Here is a 21753-nt window from a genome sequence, read left to right as displayed (position 1 = left end):
TAGATAGCCTCTTTGTGTGGGATCCGGTAGTCACTGAGCCTGCCTATTTTTCTCCACCCTGCTGGTGCATTCACATTATGAGTGAAACTGTTCCAGGGGAAAAGAGGTTAGCGCTCACATGATTATTTCTCAGCTAAGGAGATAAGGAGATAGCAGGAGCATTTTTCATGGAAATGCTTTTGAGCTCAGCAGAAAGGGTTCGGGGGACATCCTTGTAGGAAATTGTTTTACTCTGTTTATAATTACATGGTCAGCAATTGTCTTTTGTTAGACACTTTATATGCAAATGATACATTTATGCAAATGGTAATTGCCATAGACATAAACCATCAGACAAGAGCCTTGTCTGATGGTTTAGTCTAAATGAAAAACTAATAATTTGTTCATGAATAAGAAATCATTTAGACATTTAGAAAAACTGGGAATAGTTTCTGCATGGTAGAGGAAATTAGCTATTTACATAGTCCTGTCTGTGCTTTCTGAAGTGGTGTTGGAGTGAAAGTGATCTTTTTGTGAAGCTGTGAGGAGAGTTAGTGGGGCCTTTGATATGAACCACAGCGGTATCGCACGTCTTTGTTTTGGTAAAGTCATGTAACACTTTCAAAAAATATTGAGTTGAGGAAATGTTGTTAACATTTCTTGGGTCCCTGGGTTCACCCCAGTCATTCCAATTAGTGTTATTGTGTACAGTGTAATGCACTGGCACAGAAAGCTTACATAGCATTATCCGTCTTCTATATTCCATACTGTATTTACATAAGTAAACAAGCTTTTACTTAAATAATCAAAGACTTTGCTCACATAATAAATTCTAAACAAGGACAAAACTTTAGTTTCTGACTTCACCCCCTATTTCAGTCCACAGTGTGACTAGCAAACAGATTGAGGCACATGATCGAGAGCCAGACAAGTTGTTGAAGAATTGAGGTCAGCAGCAAGATGTAGATGCTCGAGACAGAGTAATAGGAGGTAGAAAAGATTTTCAGGGGCTTCTCCCGTTAGGGGCCACATGATCCCTCCGTTCCTCTGGGAGTCGGCGTACAGGCGCGCGGTTGGGGGAGGAATGTGCTCCCGGCTGGAAAAGGTTTGCAGTGCACGGAGAGGTCCTCCCTGCCGCCAGCTCTACTGAGGAAAAGGCCCGGTCAGCCGCAGAAACTCAATCTACCTCTCCAGCTGGCCTCTTTCCTTGTAGAAGGTCTGATGATGGGGTCTGAAGACCTTCACAGGATTAATGATTTGCCATAGATTGGGAAGACTGACCGTGACAAGTTGGACTGTGATGCAAATGTAGTAAAATCAGATGTGGGTGTATCCCATTCATCCGCTCAGAGTAGTTGTTACAGAGTGGGTTAAGAGGTTATACCCCCCTCTGTCTCTGCGTTCCTCGATTCTCTGCTTGTCAACCACAGTACGTTAGGTGCTCGCCTGCCTCTGTGACATAAAAGCAGGAGACTCAGGAAGCCAAGGCTGTAAACGCGGTGGGCTTTTGAGTGACTGGCACTGGCTTTTGTCTGTGCTGTGCTGCCAGCAAAATCTGGTGTGGTTTTGAGGCAATATATAATGTATCTTGCCCCACTGGCTCCACTGCTCTGTGCAATGGAAAAAGAGCACACTTGTCTCCAAAATGGCTTTGAGATGTAATTGAACCATAATGCCTCTTATGTGAGCATCTTGCGGTGGAATGAAGATCTCACTTGACAAATGGGCCAGAAAAAATAAACTGGCATATCTGAGTCATGAAGTGGAGAGCTGGGCTACCGACTCTTAAGCCTGCTGGCGGAGGGTGGAGCTTCCGTCGGTCTGAGTAGAGAGGCTAGAGAAACCCAATCATCTGTGCGCTGACATCCAAGGCATTTCTATTATATCCCAGCTGATTATTTGTATGGCCCTTCCAACATCCTGAGGCCAGGTAGTATTTATTTCCCTTAGATCCATCAGAAGATGAGCTATGTGTGCCCCCCCCCTCCCCTTCTCAGATAGAGCCAATTCATTTTGTGATTTGATGAATACTGCAATCCCCACTGTACCCCGCCAAACTCCCCATGAGCTTTCTGGTACTGAGAGGTGTCAGCTGCCAAAGTAAAGTGTTATTCTTAAGAGCTTCAGAACAGCAGAGGAAGCTGTTTATTACTCTTTTTTGGTTTGTTCATTTTCCTCACATATTTATTCACAGATAAAAAAGAATAATTTACTTCTTTTCTGGTGTTGTCTCTGTCTCCCTCCCACCTTTTCTCCACCCATCTCTCTTTGAACAAATTGAGTGCGTTAATTGTGGCTGCCGTGTGGACACATTACAACCTGGTGTGCTTGGCTTGTTATCACGTGTCATGTCCCATCTATCACGCCTTTAATTACAACACCTCTGTTGTGCTATTGCCAACCGGGTTCTCCCTGCAGAGGCTCATTCTGTTGCCTTCAAATCATCAGCATCACCATATCCCAGTGAAAGCAGCAGAGGCTCTCTCAGACATCTCGTAACCTGGCAGAAATGATTGGAAAAACATTTAACACTCCTGAAGAGAGAAACGTGCCTTCCTTTTTTTCCTCCCTTGACCCCTGCTGGCTGCCCCTCCCGCCCCCGCCCCCAGCCACTGACACACACAGCTTGTGGCTGATGTTGCATCATTAGGTTAGGTCACGCAGGTTCATCCCTGATTGAGGGGAAGTCAAACTGGCCCCTTACTTAGTGGCCTGCCTGCCAAGACAGGCTGAAAGTACACATTTGGTGTTTAGAAAAGTCCTTGAGCATGGACATATCTCTCCATTTTACACCACTGCCGCATCGTCCCCTGCACGCTGCAGACCAACTGAGCTGCCATGTCGATTGTCACCACAGGTCGCCTTCTCTCCGAGCTGCATTTTGCCAACATGGCGTTCCCCTACTGCGTGCCAGTGTTTGATTGTGGTTAAGGGTGTGGCGTTCTTGCTTAATCCCCAAGTCCACAGCTGTAAGAGCTGTGGCTGTGGTGGCAGAGCTGCCCAGAGCTTCAAGCTCACCCTCTGATTTTCTGTTTGTGAATGCCACATGACCACACTCTCAGGGTGAAGCTGTAAGCAAATGCAAAGTTTCATTTCGTAGCAGCCTATATTTTCTGCTTAGTCCGCACTGGTAAAGAATAGCTAAGCATCCTCCTCAGAAAATCTGCAGTGTACTGTACCATAAACACTGTGTCTGATGGAGCACTTTTTATTGAATGTAGCAGGGCTGTAAAGTGGTCAGGCAGGAAGGAGTGCGACATTAATTGAACAGACAGAAATGTCAGTATTCAATGCTACATCAAATATACATTTTATCTTTACACAGTATACATCATGTTTTCTGTGACCAGAAGTCCTCCTATAATCTTTTCATTTTCTCGTTACAGCCGTGCAATCAAGACTAATCAGGACCTGCTTCCAGAGACCCCTTGGACAAACATCTTCTATGATGACTTCTGGGGCACCTTACTCACACACAGTGGCAGCCATAAGTCTTACCGGCCCCTCTGCACCCTCTCCTTCCGCCTCAACCACGCTGTGGGTGGGCTGGAGCCTTGGGGTTACCACCTGGTTAATGTGGCCGTCCACGGGGCTGTGACAGGCCTGTTTACCTCCCTGGCTCGCCTGCTGCTTGGAGGAGGCCTGTGGAGCCTGCTGGCCGGACTGCTCTTCGCTTCTCATCCCATCCACACCGAGGCGGTGGCGGGCGTAGTCGGACGGGCTGATGAAGGTGCCGCCCTGTTCTTCTTGCTGTCCCTGCTGTGCTACATACGTCACTGTAAGCTGCGGGGCCAGGCTGGGCCCTGGCGGCTCGTGGCCTGGTTCCTGGGCAGCCTGATCTTTGCTGCATGCAGCATGCTGTGGAAGGAGCTCGGAGTGACCGTCCTGGCTATATCGGCGCTGTACGACGTCTGCGTTTTCCACAGGCTCAAATTGCGACAGGTCATCATGCTCCTCTACAAGGTAAACAGTTTGTTCTCACCCCGTGGTGCTACTTTTTCACTTGTATCTGATTTCCTGCACCCGCTCCCTGACTCGCAAGAATCTGGCAAACAGCAGTGGAAAGTTGATATAGGTATGTGTGCCTGTGTGTGCACTATATGTGTGTGTTTTGTTTGCTTTTCATCACAATGTGATTTGAAAAACATTTGCCAATGTATGCACAGCTGTGTCATTCAGGCCAGATTGTTGTGCTTTCCATTAAATGCAAGGAAACACACATGTTGGGAAAGGAAAGCAAACAGAATCTTTTTTTCTACGTCCTTGCAGAAGGCACAAAAAATGATGTTTTACAGCCCATACCCGTGTATATTTATGAATGCATGTATGGGTGATCTGAGATGAATGTAATTGATGAGAATGATGAGTATCATTATGGTAATGAAGAATCATTATAGTAATCGGTAGGAGGGAGTTTTACCCCTAAATTTTTATTATTATTACCATTACCCTGTTCAGCCTCTGGAATAGAATAAAATAATTCTAATGCCCAAACCCCACACAAAACTTGCCTGTTACACATTTTATATCCTGACTATTTGAATCCAAATTTGTCTCTTCATGTGGCTCCACCTTAAACAGTCACATACATTGTTTTCTTCTCTCGGGAGAAACTAAATCCTAAATATCTAAATTAAGAACTAATTTAACCAATAAGAAGTCAGTTAAACCAAACCAAATGTGAGAGTGAATAGCTAATTACTCCTAGTCTTCTAAGTCCATTAGTGTTAATTATTTTAAAATGGATGATGTCTTTATGAAACCTAATGATGAAGCTGTTTGCCACATGTTGCACATGAATACGGAACAAGTGTGTCTGGAGTTTTCCTCCCTATATGTGTGTTTTATGAGGTTGTCTGTGTGTGTGTGTGTGTGTGTGTGTGTGTGTGTGTGTGTGTGTGTGCTGTGTGTGTCAACTGTGTTTGCTTGTATATTTACGTCACACAATGCGAGAGAAAGAAAGAGAAGAAGATGAAAACATTTTTCAAAAGAAGTAGCTGAGATAACAAAAAAGGATGGCCATTTTATATGTTCTTGTCGCTTCTGAACCATTCAGCCATTAAGTAGCCTTTTCCCCAACAGCTCCTGTCAGAAGTATTTACAGTTTGCTGTCTAGTCAATGTGACATTTGTGACTCTCTACCCATCATAAAAAATTCAGCAAGACGTGTGCACAAACGTGACAAAAGGGCTCTGGAGCAGCCAATGAGAGGGTGGCTATCCAGCATGCCCCAGCAAAAAAGAACACTTGTTATGTGGCAAGGAAGGGCAGAGGTGAGCAAGAACAAAGACATAAACTAGGAGAGAAATTAAATAGACAAAATGGTTAATTGGAGAGTAAATCTAGCCTCTCCCTTTTATTGCTTAGCATAGTGTGGAAGTGAAGAGTGAGGGCCTCTGCTGCCGTCTTCTCTATGCTGTCCTCTCATGATTTAAGCCTTATCTGACTCCCTGTGTCCTCTGGAGTATGGCCCATCCATTGCCGCAGTCAGACAGGCCTTCTAATGGCTTGTCAGGCATGGCTAGACTAGAGAGGAAACAGGGCCAAAAGGGCTGAAGGAGATGATGCCTCATAGCTGACAGTTTTTCAACTTTTTGACTGAAAATCCACAAAGCCTGTGGATCCAATTGTCTTTGGGAAAAAAAAAAAATGGACTGGCAGCTAGTTACACTTCTGTCATGGAGCGAGCCCTACAGATTTCTTTCATGGTTTGCCATGGTGGTTAACTAACTTGGCGGGCTTCTCCAGGGGCAGATGTGTTCAGCTACAGCACGGCATATCCAGTGTAGCTTAGCAATTCGACAGTTCTTTGTTTCCAAGGTTGATAAGGGCAAAAATATTATTTCTTTTCAGTTGTGACAATAATAAATGAGTGCACATTTCATACATAACATTTTTTAAAGTGCTTTTACATAAAATCAGGTTAAAAGAGTTTAAAATATTTAAAAGATTATACATTTGCTAATAATTTAAAATACAATGAAACAGAGTAGAGAGTAAAATATTTGAGTAAAATAAGTGAAGCAAGAAGAAACAACATAAAAGCATTCCAAAGTCTTGTAAAATAGTAATAAGATATTAAAATTGATTCTAAAAGAGACAGGGTGCCAGTAAAGTTGCTAAAATGGGTGTGATGTGCTCTTTTTTTACTCGTTTCGGTTGAGGCACTGGCAGCTTCTTTTGTTCATGTTGAATTCTATTCATTGCCTTGGGTTATCCAGTTAAAAAAGCATAACACACTGGATAGAATCTGAACAGAGAAATCCATTTTTTGCAGCAAAGGGGAAAAGTGAGGTTACAGCTCGCTCACAGCGGGTTTCTTTGCATTGAGGAGGCAAATAAGGAGTGCATGAGTTGTCAGGCGTTTTATCGAAAACCCTGCAAAACAACTAACTGTTTTTCATCCTGTTGAGAGAAGCCTAACGTGCAACTTTGAGCTGACAATTGTCATTATCCTAGCATGTCATTTAGTCGCACCACAGACAACATAAAAGGAAACACAGACAGAGAACTGTCATCATCTTTTCAACCACGTTAACTTGGGAGGTTTCTTTCATACAAGGCTCGTCTGCCTGTAATGTAATATGCTGCTCTGTGATCATAGATTCATATGTATGAGTATTGTGACCTGATCTGTTATTCTCATGGAAAACAGTCTACTACAGCAGCGTGTTCATTCGTCTCTCTCCGTCTCTGTGGAGAGAGGCAGCCACTTTGACGGATGATAAGCAAAGGGAGTTATTCCTCAGGGCGAGTTGAGCCTCCAACCAACTGCCGCCATGCACATTAGTTGTGTACAGAGCTGAAAATGATCACAGTGAAGATAAATACAGTTCCCTCCCTCAAGTTAGGGCTTGAGATTTATCAGGTGCTGAAAACCTGGTTGCTAACTCCCCAAACTGAAGAATGGGAAAGCAGCATTGTGACATTAATGTCAGGTGATAAGAGGGAAACGAGGCATAAAAGCCTGAAAAAGGAACTGTCACTGTGTCACAGCTTTTTTCCTTGTTTGAGTACGTAAAACCCATCCTTCAGTCGGACTAAAGAACCCGCCTTGTTGCGTGACTGACAGGCCATAATGGGCCGGCACTATGTTTTATCACTGAGCTTTCCACTCAGCTGCAGTCATTTGACATTTGATGTTGGAAATAGTGAAATGGGCCTGCTTATCTGATTGTGGCGCACAGTCAATTACATTACAGTTTTATATCTGCTGCAAATCTCCCATTGTGTCATTACGGCTTCTGTGTGCGGTTTGAAGGTTGAAGGCAGTCGAGACTGAGAGCTTCACTGTAATTCCATGTTGGTTCATAACTCATTTCATCAAGACTTTAACTGTAGATTCTCTGCATACAAATCAGAGGGAGGCGGTAATGCATGGATATTATCGTGATTTATTGTTTATATGTTACATAACAGATCTTGGAACAGGAGGAATCATGTGCTAAAATTAACCGTATGTAAAACCAAACCTAGAATAGCTTTTCTTTAAGGATTATAGCACATTCAAAGCAAGAGTTGTGTAAAAAGAGACATCTTACATTAAAGCACAAAGTATTTAAATTAGGTCAGAACATATTGTCAATTTCAATAGACTATAATTCGTTTGTGTACTGTGCATGTGTTTCTTCTTGCAGGCTTTTGTCTGTGTAATGTCAGCTTCAGAGCTTACAGGAATCCATTTCTTCCATTCATCAAATTAAATTGTCCCTGGGTAATACAAAAACCTTAAAAGGATTAGACAAACACTTGCCAACTTGATATTCTCCAGTAGATTCTGTGAATATTAAACATTAGCCGCACTTTACGTTGTAAAGCGTAAAAGCTAATACAAGTTTAGGGTTACTTCGGCCTGTGTTCATGTTAGCCGTGCAGCCACTTCTCTGGTTGAAAGAATCAAAGAGAAAACACAGACGTCGAGAGGAAAACAATAGTGCCCAGACAGTAATTGAATAAGCACATGTTGGGTTAACGGTGACGCTGGAGTCAAAGCTCTTGGCATCCTCTGGCATCCAAACTGTGGGTAAAGAAGAGATCTGGTGCAACCTTTGCACGCTCAAGTGACCTTTCTAGGAAAAACAGAGTGCTATTTAAATAAATCCAAGTCACAACCCGCACTTTTAAAAGATGTTTTTATGAATATATACATACAAAACACCTCTTTATTACTGAATATGCCTGCATTCATTGGCAGTATTTTACTTTTCATCTCCCATATACCTTTCAACAAGGGTTACCCCCCTCCTCGTCCTCCTTCCAGTCATTAGTATGTATGTTTGGTGTTGAACCCACTAGCACTTACAGTGTTGATAACCGGTGCCAGTGTAAGTCTACAGCTTACAGTGTGTTCTAATTAGTTCTTTCCAAGACTTGTCTTCAAAAGTGGAAAAAAAAACCCTGTCATTAAATTGTTTATTCAAGCTGACCTTTACAGTGGTGATATTCTCCAGTTGCCTTTGTGCCTGATTAAAGCATTTATGGCCATGTGTTCTTATGCATTGAGCTACTCCCAGGCAATGAGTTTATAGCATTCAAATGTAACATAGTTGGCAATAGAGTGAGTGTGTGGTGTAACCACAATTTATGTGGAAAAACGTGCTTTTTACGAGACTGTTTCCTGCACACTATTAGTTAATAGGCTCATTTTCAATAAGAGATAGTGAAACACAATTGGAGCTCCTAATTTAGTAGAGGAAGGAATGCTTTTTAATGTGATCTCACTGTGTTTATTCCATACCATAATGAAATAAATTGTCTGTCCTGAGGACTTGGTGTTCTTTCTTTGTTAGTTGACCGATAAAATAAATGGTTGGACAATTGAAAAACTCAAATTGGCCTGACAAAAAGCTCTAGCGAAGGAAAAAAACACGACCTGTTTAACCCTATAATTCAATGTAAACATCTTCACTCCAGTTGTAGTCGTTTGATATGCTGCTTTGTTCCATCATGAGGATCCATTGTTCTTTTGTTTGAATGAAGACATTTTTCAAACCAGCAAGAGAAAATGAAAGTGAGTTCTTTTCATATTGGAGAGACAAAAACACACAGGTAGAGCCACAGTCCCCGAGGGGCTGAGTCTCTTGACATGACCATGACGAGAACAACCCTTTGAAAACACAATACAGAAATCTGATGCTTTGAAAGTGTAAACTGGATAAAGAGGAATTATCTCGGTGATGTCATGTCAACGCTGTACATACATCAGAGCTCCTGAGTACACAAGGGTTCAATTATATCTTCAGAGAAACTTGAGACATTCTGCTTTTGTTCACGTCCAGCATCCGACGACGCAGACGCTGGAAAATGATTTACAAATCTGGGACGAGACCCAGCTGGCCCTTAGTGAATGTCAAGCTTACACACTTTATCTTTTCACACCTCCCGTTTTCTGTTCACACTTTGGCTATTAGCACAAGGTCACTGCTTACGGCGTGTGTGTGTGTGTGTGTTATGAGCCTGGAGGGTGACAGAGTTTACCTGCGCTCAGAGCTCAGGTGTCGTGGAGCTGGTGAGGCCGGCGAGGGCTGACCTCAGTGATGTCAGATATGGAGGAGGGCAGATGTGAGATGGGAGGTCCCTGTGTGTGTGTGTGTGTGTGTGTGTGTGTGTGTGTGTGTGCGTGCGTGCGTGCAGTGAATGTTTACATGCTGAGATGTGTGCTTTTGTATGAGCTATAGACCTTGAATACAAAATATATCATACATACATACCCTTTCTTTGTATTAGACAAGGTAGAAGGAAACACAGCCCAGCCAATACATTCTTACCTGGGGCACCACAGATGCTCATCCATGCTCTAATGGCTCCTGTCACTGTGTGATGGATTGGGCCTGGTGGGCTCAGCTAGTGCCCCCTGCCCTCACCCACCTGCCTCTCACATGGGGATACACAAGAATGCTTCTGGTCTGGATATGGAGATGGGCAGTCGAAGGCGTGCATAATGGAAACACATTTATAGAAAACCCAAAGGTAACGCACAAAGGTTTGACGTAGTTCGGCATTTTGAGAAATAGGCTTATTTGCTTTCTTGTGTAGAGGTAGGTGGAAAAAATGATACCGCTCTCATATCGGTATGGTAAATAGGAAGCTAAAGCCAAATAGCTTAGCTTAACACAAAGAGTGCAAACGGGGAAATAGCTACTCATTTTGAGCTTGTCAGACCATCAATGGAGACCCCAGGAAGTGACTGAACCCAGCCATGAAAATGTCCTGAAGATAACCTTCCGTAAAAACCATAAGATGTTTTTCTTCATTCTCAGGAAATATGCACATAACTAAAAATCTCAAACTATTCCTTTAAATTTAGGTTTGATACTGTATATGCAAGCTGCTGTCACTTCTACTACTACAGCACATGTAGCACTGAGTAACAGTGAAGGCATTCCTAACACATGATTGAGCAGGTCTGAATGTCTTCGCTTTTGGGTAAAATGAGGCAAGTGCAGCCGCAGTGATAGAAAGTGACTTGAGCTGGGTTCGCTTCAGCCTACTGTTCATCAGGCATAAGTGAACCTGACAGGCAGGGTGCCAGCGACAGCCAGCACTGTGACCCTGACTTTGCCCGCTGTGAGAAGATGGAAATGGAGAGAACGAATAAAAACACCCTAAAACAAAGCTTCGTGTTGGTATAAAAAACTAAATGTGAAATACAGCATGAGGCTTGAAATATTCCCCTTGCTTTGCTTCTCGCTGACAATGATTGCATGCCCTGTTCTTTTTATAGCCACCATGTCTGTGAATCGATAGTGGCGTGTTATGTAAGACCTCAGTCCTGGAAAGGAATGTCCCAGAGCACCAGTGTCCTGCAGTATTGTTCTAATGCATGCATCGGGTTGTCTTAATGGAGACATGTATAGATTTGTTGGTTTGTCTGTTTTTCAAAATCATTAAACTCTTACAAGGGATAATTGATTCACCCAGAAGTATTACAGCAAATTGCAGAATCACATTAAGATGTTCACCTCATTTTAATTAACTGAGACATGCTTTCATTGTATTTTTCTTTTGTGGACAGTCCTGAGAGTTACTCTTCCAGTATATTCCAAGGTCAATTGATATTTTACATTTAAAGTTTTGCAAATTATAGTTTAGAACTTCAACACAAGTGAAATATAGTTTGGGCCTTTGTTTCAGTTGCTGACCATAGTTCCTATTTATGGCTCCTTTTTATGGTCTCAGCAAATAAACTGGCATGTAAAATCAGTCAGCCAGAACTGCATTACTTCCAGCTACTGTACCAGCAAAAAAAAAAAAGACGAGAGAAAGCCTCATGTGGACATGTTGTGTAATTTCAGAATAAATTTATTTCTTTTCCTGTTTGAATGAACTGAATGTCTTACTCCTTTGAGTTTAATTAGAGTATTTCATTTGACACAATATAGTTTAATTATGTACATGATTTTATGCTCACTGTGAAGTAACAGTTGTTCACAAACTCAGTTAGTTTTTATACATTTTGTGAGTTATAGTTATCTAAAACTCAACAAAAAGATGAATATAAAAACTGTAACAAAGCCTTATGACAGGTTTACAGTACTCTTTGGATTTTTTCGTGTTAGTTGTTGTGCTTAATATAGTTAATACGCCATTTGGGAATCCTTATCAAAACAAGCAAAACAAGATATCCAATAAACTGTAAACTGCTGCCAAACTCTTTCAGATGTTTAAGAGAAATGAAATCATTCAGATGTGGAATGGGCAAACGGCCACTTTCAACAAACAATGGAAAGGGAAACAAATGTAGGGCTATCTGCAAATTCACTGCTGCATCATCTCATCACATCCTGTAATATGCACAAAAAAGGCTCCTGAAGGCAGAGTGCTCCAGTCTGTTACCTAAATAAGTTTGGTCCCTGCAGAAATCCCCCTTGCATATGCTGGTACAAAGAACTCCTGCATTTTCCAGCAGAGGACCTATCATCACCGTGGGCGCTCTCAGCACTGAGGAAGAGACCTAAAGAGAAACAGAGCGTGTGTGAAAGAAACAGAGCAAAAATGTGTTGAAGAGGAGGCAGAGATGGGGCAGCCAGGGGACAGAGAGGGAGAGAAAGAGCTAGTCTGCTGTAGACATTTTCAGCCGTCTGTGTGCTTCCGTCAGATAGCCTGTCGCTCCATATGAACCGCCAGCCACTGAATGCTCTATTTTAGGAAACAGACTAGGGATAGACCCATATACAAAGCTGGTGTTATAGCCATTTATTCAACATAGGATATCAATCAGTCATAGAGGTTACTTTCTGAGCATGTGTGCACCCTGCAGTGGCCCATTTTTATTTATTTCTTTAGTAATGGCTTTGAACATTCAATCAGTATTTAAGTGCAGTATATTCAGAGTTTCCCTGCTGTTAAAGTGTTGAGGTGTGCCACTTTGCTTATAGTGCTGCCAAACCTGAAAGAATATGAGTATTATTGGGTTTGATATAAAGTTATGTTGCAGTTTCTTCCCTAAGAAAGATAAGGAAATGTATTTATTTATTTTTGGATTGGGGTCACCTCTCAAGTAACACCTTAAAAATTAAATCAAGGCAAGATACGATCATGGTAAGAACGTTATACTTTGATGAACAATATTTGCTGCCTTGCTGTGATAAAAAGAACAAACACAGATTTGATCCCAAAGAAGATTGGAATAATATGTCTGAATTTCTAAAAGGTAATGAGTTGCAGCCTTATGCCATGTGTATGTATGTATGCAAATATAAACCTGGCTGGCCACACTAATTTAAAGTATATTAATTATTAATTTGATTAGTCTACCATCGTTTTCATTTTCCTCTCTATTCTGTGTTCCTTCTCTTGTTCTTGCTGTGTACAATGTTAATGAAATGCAAGAAAAAATTGGGGCGAAAAGGGCATTTAAAAAACAACGCTGTTACCTGTTATAACTGCAACTGTAGGCAGAATGTATTGGGGATTTGGTTGTATTGGGGATGTTCTAAAAAGTAAGAAAAAGTCTATAACAAAAGTAGATACAGGACTCATTTTAATTCCTGTTGTAGGGAGAGACAGTTTGTGCTTTTTAAAATGTATCTACTAAATCCGGACAGGATTTTGTAATCAAGAAAGTGTTTCTTCTGTGACATGAAGACAAAGAGGAAAGTTTTAAATAATAAATCTGTGAACAGATGGGTCTGTCTTTGGATTCAGTCCCGAACCACTCCAAAACTCTCTTCCACTCGGTCCTTCTTCACATGTCTACTTTATTTATCCACTTTCCCAGTCTAACCCAGAGTGTCACTTTAGGGATGCTCTCAGATTATATGCTCTTTCATATATCACAGCAAGTATTAAAACAAAGGGATGAATCAGCAGCCAGGGAGCTCTCTTGCAATGTACTGAAATTCAAAAACCTTTGTGATTAAACACTGTTGGGCTTGCTGGTGCAGCCGTGAAAGACTGAATGCTGCTCTTCAGCGGCCCCCCCCATCTCCCCAGCTCTTACAGTACTCTCTAATTGTTTTCCAGTCTCTCTTGTTTAGCTGCTGAGTTGCAATTTTTGTCCTTAAACACTCAGTGAACCGTGTGCACTAAATGGAGTCTGGCCCACACCCAATTCTAATTTCTCTTCTGTGACACACTGGAATGATTATCGCAGCGGTAAAGCGAAGCCACTCGGGACATTTCACCGGTTGTAAACATGGATTCAAATTGTGGAAAGAATCCTTCTCCACAATAGGATCCGTAAAAGTACCTTTCAGCAGTACTAAGACTCACATAGATTAAATCCTGTGTGATCAAGCCTTGGTTTTGTGAGCAGCAACATGTTGACCTAAAACTTCTCTTTAAGACACATAATATAGGTTGTTGTTTTATACACATTTACAGTTTGGCTGTGAAATCCCTTGTCGAGTTGAGTTTGAACGAATCGAATTGATTAGGTGTAGAAAAGGTTTTGTGATACATCTTACCATCCTATCACAGAGGGATTGAGTGTTTTACCGAAAGGAGACATACAGGTGCTTGATATCTGTGCCAACACATCTGGGAATTCTTCTCTCAATCCCCAGATTCATTGGTAAGCTCTGGGAATACTGGTGCAGAATTGAGTTATCATGCCCTTGCCTGTGAGTTCAAGCCAGCATGGAGACATGTGGAGGCTCAGAGACCTACAGAAAGATGTCTGGCGTGCCCAGAATACTCCCACACCGTTAACAGTTTCTCGATTTTCTGTTTGATCTTTTAGGCTGTTTCTTGCTTTCTTTTCATCAGTTCTTTCGGTCTGACATTCCCTCTTGAGTGCTCTTCATATTTCTTTCTCTGTGGACAGTTTTGATTTACTGTCTTTGCTGAACACTACAAATTAAAGTAATTCCAAGGTCCTTCAGTGGAGAGAGTTTTATGATTATATGATGATTTTATGAGTCTGATCTATCATTGCTGCATTACTTTACAAATTAAGCAGTGCCCTTTTGGTATTCTGAGTTAGTTCTACCTGGTGGATATTAAGATTCTTATTGGTAGCATGTTGACATTAGCATTTGTTCAATGCACCTTTTCCTCTTTTAACTCGGTGGCAGAAGAAACAACACTGACATAATCACATCATGATGATGACATAATCAACTTTTACGATTATTGGGCCAATGCCTGCGCTCACGAGACTGATTAAAACTGATGAAACTCTGCAGGCACATCTGCAGGCAGCACTGTCAGTGTGGCTGCTGTGGAGCAATGTTAGTGCTCCCCTTGAGAGTTTTGGGAAGGTGGAGCCCTGTACTATGACCCATAGTTAACATTATTAACATTTCTCACATCCTAAATGACAGCAAATCTAATCTAAAACTGTTGCTAGCTAGTGTTAAATATATATATATTATATATATATATATATATATATTAAGTTATAATGTATAGAATAATGCAGTTGACTAATGATCTGACATAATGTACCCCACTTTCCCTTATACACCATGTATTTTTCATGAATGAAATGTTCATCTAAATCAACATTACATATTACTGTAATGTGTATGGAATAATGGAATTTCACATTCATTTTCTTTGTTTTTATATCAGTATTATATATTGCCCTGCTGTCTAGATACTTGAAAAACCCCATATCGGTCAACATTTGATACATTTTTATTGTAAAAATATAGAATTATAGCCTGGAAAAGACAAACTCTCTCTCAAACTATCTTCAGATTACTTTTCATTTATCCTCGAAAACACATTTAAGATTCCTATGGTAAAAAGGGGAACGTTATCATTTGATGACCAAGCTCAGACTGAATGTTGACCTTGACTGCTTCATGGTTGACACTTGTTTCTGGTGTTCGTCATCATCCCACACCACAAGTCATCTTTTTACGTTTGCTGAGCTCCTCTCGTGCTTGTTACTAGCCAATGTAAACAGCAACAAATGGCATGCTGTCACTGAGATGTGGTGGTCAACCGTAACGTGACACACCAGAGAGCTATTTTCAAAAAGTGGTTCAGAGAAAAAATGTGATCTGAACAATTTTCTACATCCATTATCCCTCTCAGTATATCTGCTCAGCTTGCAACCCTAGCTCTGTCTTTGTGTGTCTCATTCATGCACGTCCTGCAAGCTTACTGCCTCTGTAAACCCTGCAATACAATGGTTCTGATCTCCCAAATGCATAGTAATGACTTGGAATCCATGCAAGGACAGAGCTAATCTAGTTTGGCAACATGCAACAGAGACAGTAAATTTTGATTTATTTTCTTTCTGTATATTCTTTTCCGTTTATCACTGAAGTCCCAGAGAGTCCACGAGCAGCACGGAGCATAAAGCACTTCCCTCCAACCCACATTTCACCCCTCTCTGTAGAGCTTGAATCAGCATCTTGTCACAGCAAATTTGCAGTAGTGGTCCCACAGTCTAGTTGGCCCTTGCAGTACAAATAAATATGGGAAACGAAAGACCAGAAATCAGGAACACTGAGTTTATTTTTTAAACCATTACTGTGGTTTCACTCAATAAATATCTCGTATGAAATCTTAAGGGTTCTGAGTCGACTTTGGTTTTCCGTTGTCATTATGTTCTTATTGTTTGGTCTGCCGGACGCTTTTGCCTTTTCCGAATATGACTTTAGTTTGTATTGACTACTAATGAAGATGAGTTTAGAGTTGTTTTATTTTCTGTGTGTTTCAGTTACTTAATGAATTGCGATGCGAGAGCTACATGTGGCTGCATGACCTGACAAATACATGTTTTAAAAAAAACAAAATGGAATGAGCATTTTTCTTACCACTTTGAGTCAATGGGTTGAGTTGATGTTTAAGAGGACAAATTCTCATGGCTTTTGGAAAATATTTTGAGAAGTTTTGTTGCTCTTCTATTGAGAACCACTGAGAATTTGGCAAACTGGAGGATTTTCCATTGATTAGCTGTTCATGTATCCTTTCCTCAGGCCCTTCTTCATCTTTATCCTGCCTACCTATAACACATTTCTGCATTTAAACTCAACCAGAAGTTCAAATTTCATTCCCTCCTGAGGCACCCTCTGGTCGTCAAAATGAGATCTTTCCTATGCCGTTATAAATCTATAGATGTCTGATTGCCACTAATGACAAGATAAATGTACTCTGATTATGGCACCACGGCAGGCAGACCCTTTCTGACCCTTAAGAATCATTTGGCTTCATCTTGAAAAGAAGACATTTTGTAGCATGATTGGGACATTTAAAATAAGTGTGTCTAAAGTGAGACAGGCTGAGACGAGCTGGAATGTTGAGTTTCAAGAGAAATGGATCCCGTGTTGGTTCAGTGATTATGGTTAATAAAATCTGACCAAGAGAGCATGAGCTGGCGTGTTTAACGACATTTTGGTCGGAAATTTTCTTACTCAGATTTGTTTGCTTTTGCCATGTATGGTTGAATTCCAACTGTTGTTTTTTCACAGTAGGCATTTTGAGATTGGCAACAATACTTTAAAGAGTAAAATGATGTTCTTTTTCACGTTCAGCTCAGAAGTTTAACCTGTGTTATGTGTTGTCCTTCTTGGTGTCTTTCCCACTTCCTCTGTGGTCTTACACATATCTTCCTCACCGCTGGAAGCTGCATGTTTTTAATTCTCTTATCTTTAATGTTTCACAGTCAATAAAAAATACATTTTTTAATCTCCAACTGATTCCTGCTCATCACTGGCCTTTTTCCAGAGCCCTGCTGTTTCTGAGGCAGATCCTCTCCTGCTCCCATCTTTGTGCTCTGTCTATCCGCCAGACAGACCAGCTGACTCTGTGGGTTTTCTGATGGGTTCAAACGGGTTAAAAGCTTTGATCATGAGCAGTGCGAGACTGGTCTGCTATGGAGTTTGACTCCATGACCTTTCGCACCATGTGGCCGGCAATCCAGCAGTTGTCCACTTGACTTTAAGTAAACTATACACTGCAGCTACACAGTCATTTATAGAGGGTTATCTATCCTGAAGTGATGACAGGCCTGATTTAGCTTATCTAAGCTATGTGACAAATTGAGGAATGTGAATTTATTGCATGCGCCTTGAGATGATTTACGGTCTGATTTGCAAGAACCCATGTTCCTACGGTATTCTTTGAGAAATTGTTAAGAGACACTTGTTGGGTGTTCATAAAAATTTCACATTTCAGCTTTACATTTATATAAACTCAGTGTTACATAGACCTACAGTACTTCCAGTTAAAGTTAGACATTTTGGGAAATAAGCTTATTCACTTTCTTGCCAAGTGTAAATATGCAGCTGGCCAGTTAGCGTAGCTTAGCACAAAGAGTGAAGCAGCTAGCCTCTAGTCTTTTCATCACTGTGATGTTGCCAAGCAACAAAGCAAATACTCCAGAAAGTTACCTTTGTGCTTATGTAATTAGCTTACCTCAGCACAAACCTCTAAAGGTCAGTTAACACCTAATAACTCATTTGTTTAATAGGTGTAATAATACTTAATAATTAAGTAGGTGTATGTGCTGGACAGTAACTTCCTAACCCGTGTACAACGTGTTAATTCATTAGCTTTAGAGATGCTGACAAGCAGATTGTGTAACTTTCAGACAGAACCAGGGTAGCTGCTTCCCTATGTTCCCAGACTTTGTGCTAAGCTAACTGTCTGCTGGCTTTTATTCACCCAACTCCTCTCATCCAACTCTCAGCAAAAACAGCAAAAGAGCGCGTTTCCCAGTCTCTAGCTTTAGCCAGAAAATTCCCCCAATTTTTTTTACTATTATTGCATGAAATTGGCCAAAACAAAATGCAACAATTTACACATTCTGTGTGTGAGAGCAAATTGTCAGACATCAGCTTAATCACATTTTAAAAACAGCAGCCAGCTGGTGGTAATCCATAACACGTTGTTAGGAAGTAAAATAGTCCGGCTCTTATCTTGTCTTGCCTGCAAACAATCAGGTTTTTACACCAAAAGGTTCTTTGCTGTCTCATAATAGGGGGACACACCAGCTGCAGCTGATAAGAAGGACAAAAGATAGGTGGTGAAATTGTGGTTTCACGAGCCACAAGCTTGATTAGTTGATCCAGCAGTCAAGGAACAAGGACACAAGCCGAGAATACATCCATCCATAAAATCTGTAGAAAGGTTTATGCTGACTTGTTAAGGAGATCTAATGTTCATACCAAATTCAAGCTTTTTTTATGAGTGTGTGCGAGTGTGTGTATCTGTTTCTAAAGGCTTTGAAGGTGGTTATACTCTGATTGGTACCCTGAGCTCATTTTCACTTCCATTACAAGTCCATCAATGTGAAGCAGGATCTTGATGAAAGGCCCTCTGCAGACAATTGATCTCAGTAATGATGAAGAGGAGGGGATAGGTCAGACACGCCACTTCTTCTTTCACAGGATTTTCTCGGAGGTGCTGGAGCGTGAGCCAGTCACAGTGTTGCAGTTTGATGGGCTAGTTAGATGTGTCGTGTGATGGATTGTTCTTAAAATGCTCTCGAAAAATGGTATGGTGTGCATCAGCCAATTATGCAAAAAAGGCAGTGTGTACCCAGAGAATGGAGTACTTTCTCCAAACTAATTAATTCAATTTCTCTCTGAGCTCTTTCTACTTTATTTTGCCACAGCACTTCTTTCACAACACTCTAGCGGATGTTTTTTTTAAAAAAAAAAAACTATTTAGATTGAGTTTTCTTCTCAGTCAATTCAACCTAATCAAAGTGTAGAGGGGAAAAAAAGACAGGCCAGGCACAAATAGAGATTCAGTAATTGGCCTGTTTTGCATTTCATCTCCAAGGATATTTTATTCACACGCTTGCCTTATAAAGGCTAAATTGTTTCAATTCTGAACTGATTGCGCCTGAAACACAAAAGCGAAGAAAAAAAAACTCTGCCCTCATGCCTCCTACGGGGTTGTGCTAAACCACTTATTTCAAACTAAACTGGATTATAGACAAAAGACACAAAGCTGGAATGCCTTGGTTTTCCTGCATAATGGAGCTACAGCACCCAGGGAGCCGTTGCCCGGCTGGTAATTGAACTTATGCTTTTGAATGGTAGACACATTAACCGCCGGCATATTAGGGAGGATGCATATGTTTGTTTATTCAAGAGATAATAGACTTGGGGTTCATGTTGTCCCCCCAGTAATGTGTCCTCCAGAACATCTCTAGAGCACTTCCTGTTTTCTTGTTGCCTATATACTTCTTTGCCTTAACATTTATTTTCCTTAGAAAGTCAGAGCAGTTGGCAAAGTAGGCCAAGAGGAGGAGCAGTGGGGTTACAAATGTGTGCTGAAGTGCAATCAAAGGATTGTTTTATATTCCCAATGCTGCCCAGAGACTTTATTCTGTGTAGAAAAAGGGAAATCTCAATGTGCAAGTGCAGCACAAGAATGTAAATGAAACACCGCCTCAGTCCTCAGCATTGACATATGGCTGTGGTTAAGATAGTGTCTGAGTATATGCTGCGTCTGGGAAGAGTCAGGATGACATATCTGTTTGTCACAGAGCCAGGTATGAGCATGTATGGGAGTGGTCAGCATCAGGACTTTCAGGCCTCCAGAGTTGTATACACAAAACCGTGAAACAGACATGCCAACTCGTTGCCCTACGGATGGTGGTCTCATCACAGCAGGAGGAAAGCTGCTTTTCAGAATCAAAGGTACTGCAACAAATCAGCCATAAACAGCAAAGAAACTAGCTCAGAGCAGATCTGGGTGTTGTCTGGTTGGGAACCTGGCACAGTGCCCTGTCCATATAACACCCAATTTTGGATGACCTGTTCACTCCAAAAATAGAGGAACCTTTTCTTCCAGTCTCTCTGAAAGAGTGCTCCAAGTTAACTTTTCAGGTGGTGTCTCATAAGCTTGTGCTTGGGCCAGAAAGGCAGCTTGAGAGCCTGCAGAAGAGCCTTGTAAATCCAAGCTGGGTCTCCCTGAAGCAGTGATTGAGATGTATTAACACTGCTCTGCAAGTCTTTCTGGCAAAGTCTGCACAAAGTACAGCCCCTGGGCCTCATGGACCACTTCAGTCCACTTCATCTCTTTGTAGAGTTTCTGCTCACCTGCTTTGATTAAAAAGTGGCTACAGGACCTCTGTTTCTCCGCTCCAGTGACTTTAGGGATTGACTCAAAGTGCACATTGAAACCTGGTGTGTGAGATTTGAAGAGGATGATCTCCATCCATCCATTCCAAGAGTTCATATGAAGTTCAGATGACATTTTTAGTTTGGGCTATAGGAGGGAGTAATACTTTTGAAGGACCTGTGATTTTAAATGGCATTGATATTTTTGGGTAGTTACATCAGTGTAATATTTTTCTCATACTGGAAGTTGCTACTTTTCTATACAGCATATTTGAGAAACATGTTTTACATTTGTGCACCTATGGCCAAACAATTGTTGTTGTTTGTTTGGAATGTTGTATTATTAGACTTGTCAGATTGGGGTTTGCTAAAGTAGGTTTTAGAGCTCAGAGAGTACCATTTTAACTATACATCTAATGAGGGAGAAGACAATTCAAGATGATGACATTTTTTGTTAGCTTACCTTAGCATTAGAGCTTGTTTATTTTCTGGTTTTACAAGGGGGGTTATAAGCCAGATTTTTTTAAACAAATTTTTTTGATAATTGAAACAAACTGGATGCTCACAGCTCTCAGCAAGAATGGGAACAATGTGTGTTCCCAAATTTTGAACTATTCTTTTAACCTGTATAAAACGATCCATTTTATCTAGTTGTTCTGGTTGTGTTTGTTTTTGTTTTTAACACGCCTGAGTGGTGAATCCCACAATCAGCAGGATGCTGCATTCCTGTGTGTCGCTTAAGGGCTTATTAAAATGATGCATAGGCATGGTATTAACCTTTGTTTGACAGGAAAGGGGCCTTATTTACTTCTTGTTTTACTAGACCATTTGAACATAATTCTTTGCCTCACGACTCGTGCTTTCTGTCTTAGCCTTTTACTTGAACTGGCAAACTTTCAGTCACTTGCATAAAAATTTCTCATGACAAAACCCCACTTTGGTCCCGTTTTGGGAACTTTGCACGATTTTAGTTGTATCTCTATATATCGACAGATGTTAGTACTTTTCCTTTTTTATTTATTTTTAATAACATTGAGATAATTGTGATTGTTTGGCATAGACTACAGTGTTTTGTATTCAGTTGCCTAGCTGTGGTCTTTTGTTTTTCTGTTAGAGTATTCGTTGTCACAGTGGGTTTCCAGTTGGAAAGCAGGTTCATTATGGCTGACTGCTTGAAATGTCTGATCCATTAGGTCCCTGCACGGTACCTTGACTTTATACTACTGATATTTTGTGTTATTTATATCTGAAAATATTTCTCACAATTCTAGCCATCTATATATTCTTATGATAAAAAAAT

General features: G+C 41.0%; 1 protein-coding gene across 1 annotated transcript in view; it reads left to right on the top strand.

Annotated features, from left to right (window-relative positions):
* tmtc2b (transmembrane O-mannosyltransferase targeting cadherins 2b) overlaps positions 1-21753 on the top strand; it is a 92123-nt gene that overhangs the window by 37228 nt on the left and 33142 nt on the right. Inside the window, exon 2 of the mRNA XM_051381498.1 lies at positions 3366-3942. Within this exon, the coding sequence (XP_051237458.1) occupies positions 3366-3942 (577 nt within the window). The remainder of the gene's footprint in view (positions 1-3365; positions 3943-21753) is intronic.

Source organism: Dicentrarchus labrax, unplaced genomic scaffold, assembly GCF_905237075.1.
Source record: "Dicentrarchus labrax unplaced genomic scaffold, dlabrax2021, whole genome shotgun sequence".
Classification (NCBI taxonomy): Eukaryota; Metazoa; Chordata; class Actinopteri; family Moronidae; genus Dicentrarchus; species Dicentrarchus labrax.
This window is presented reverse-complemented; position numbering and strand designations above follow the sequence as displayed.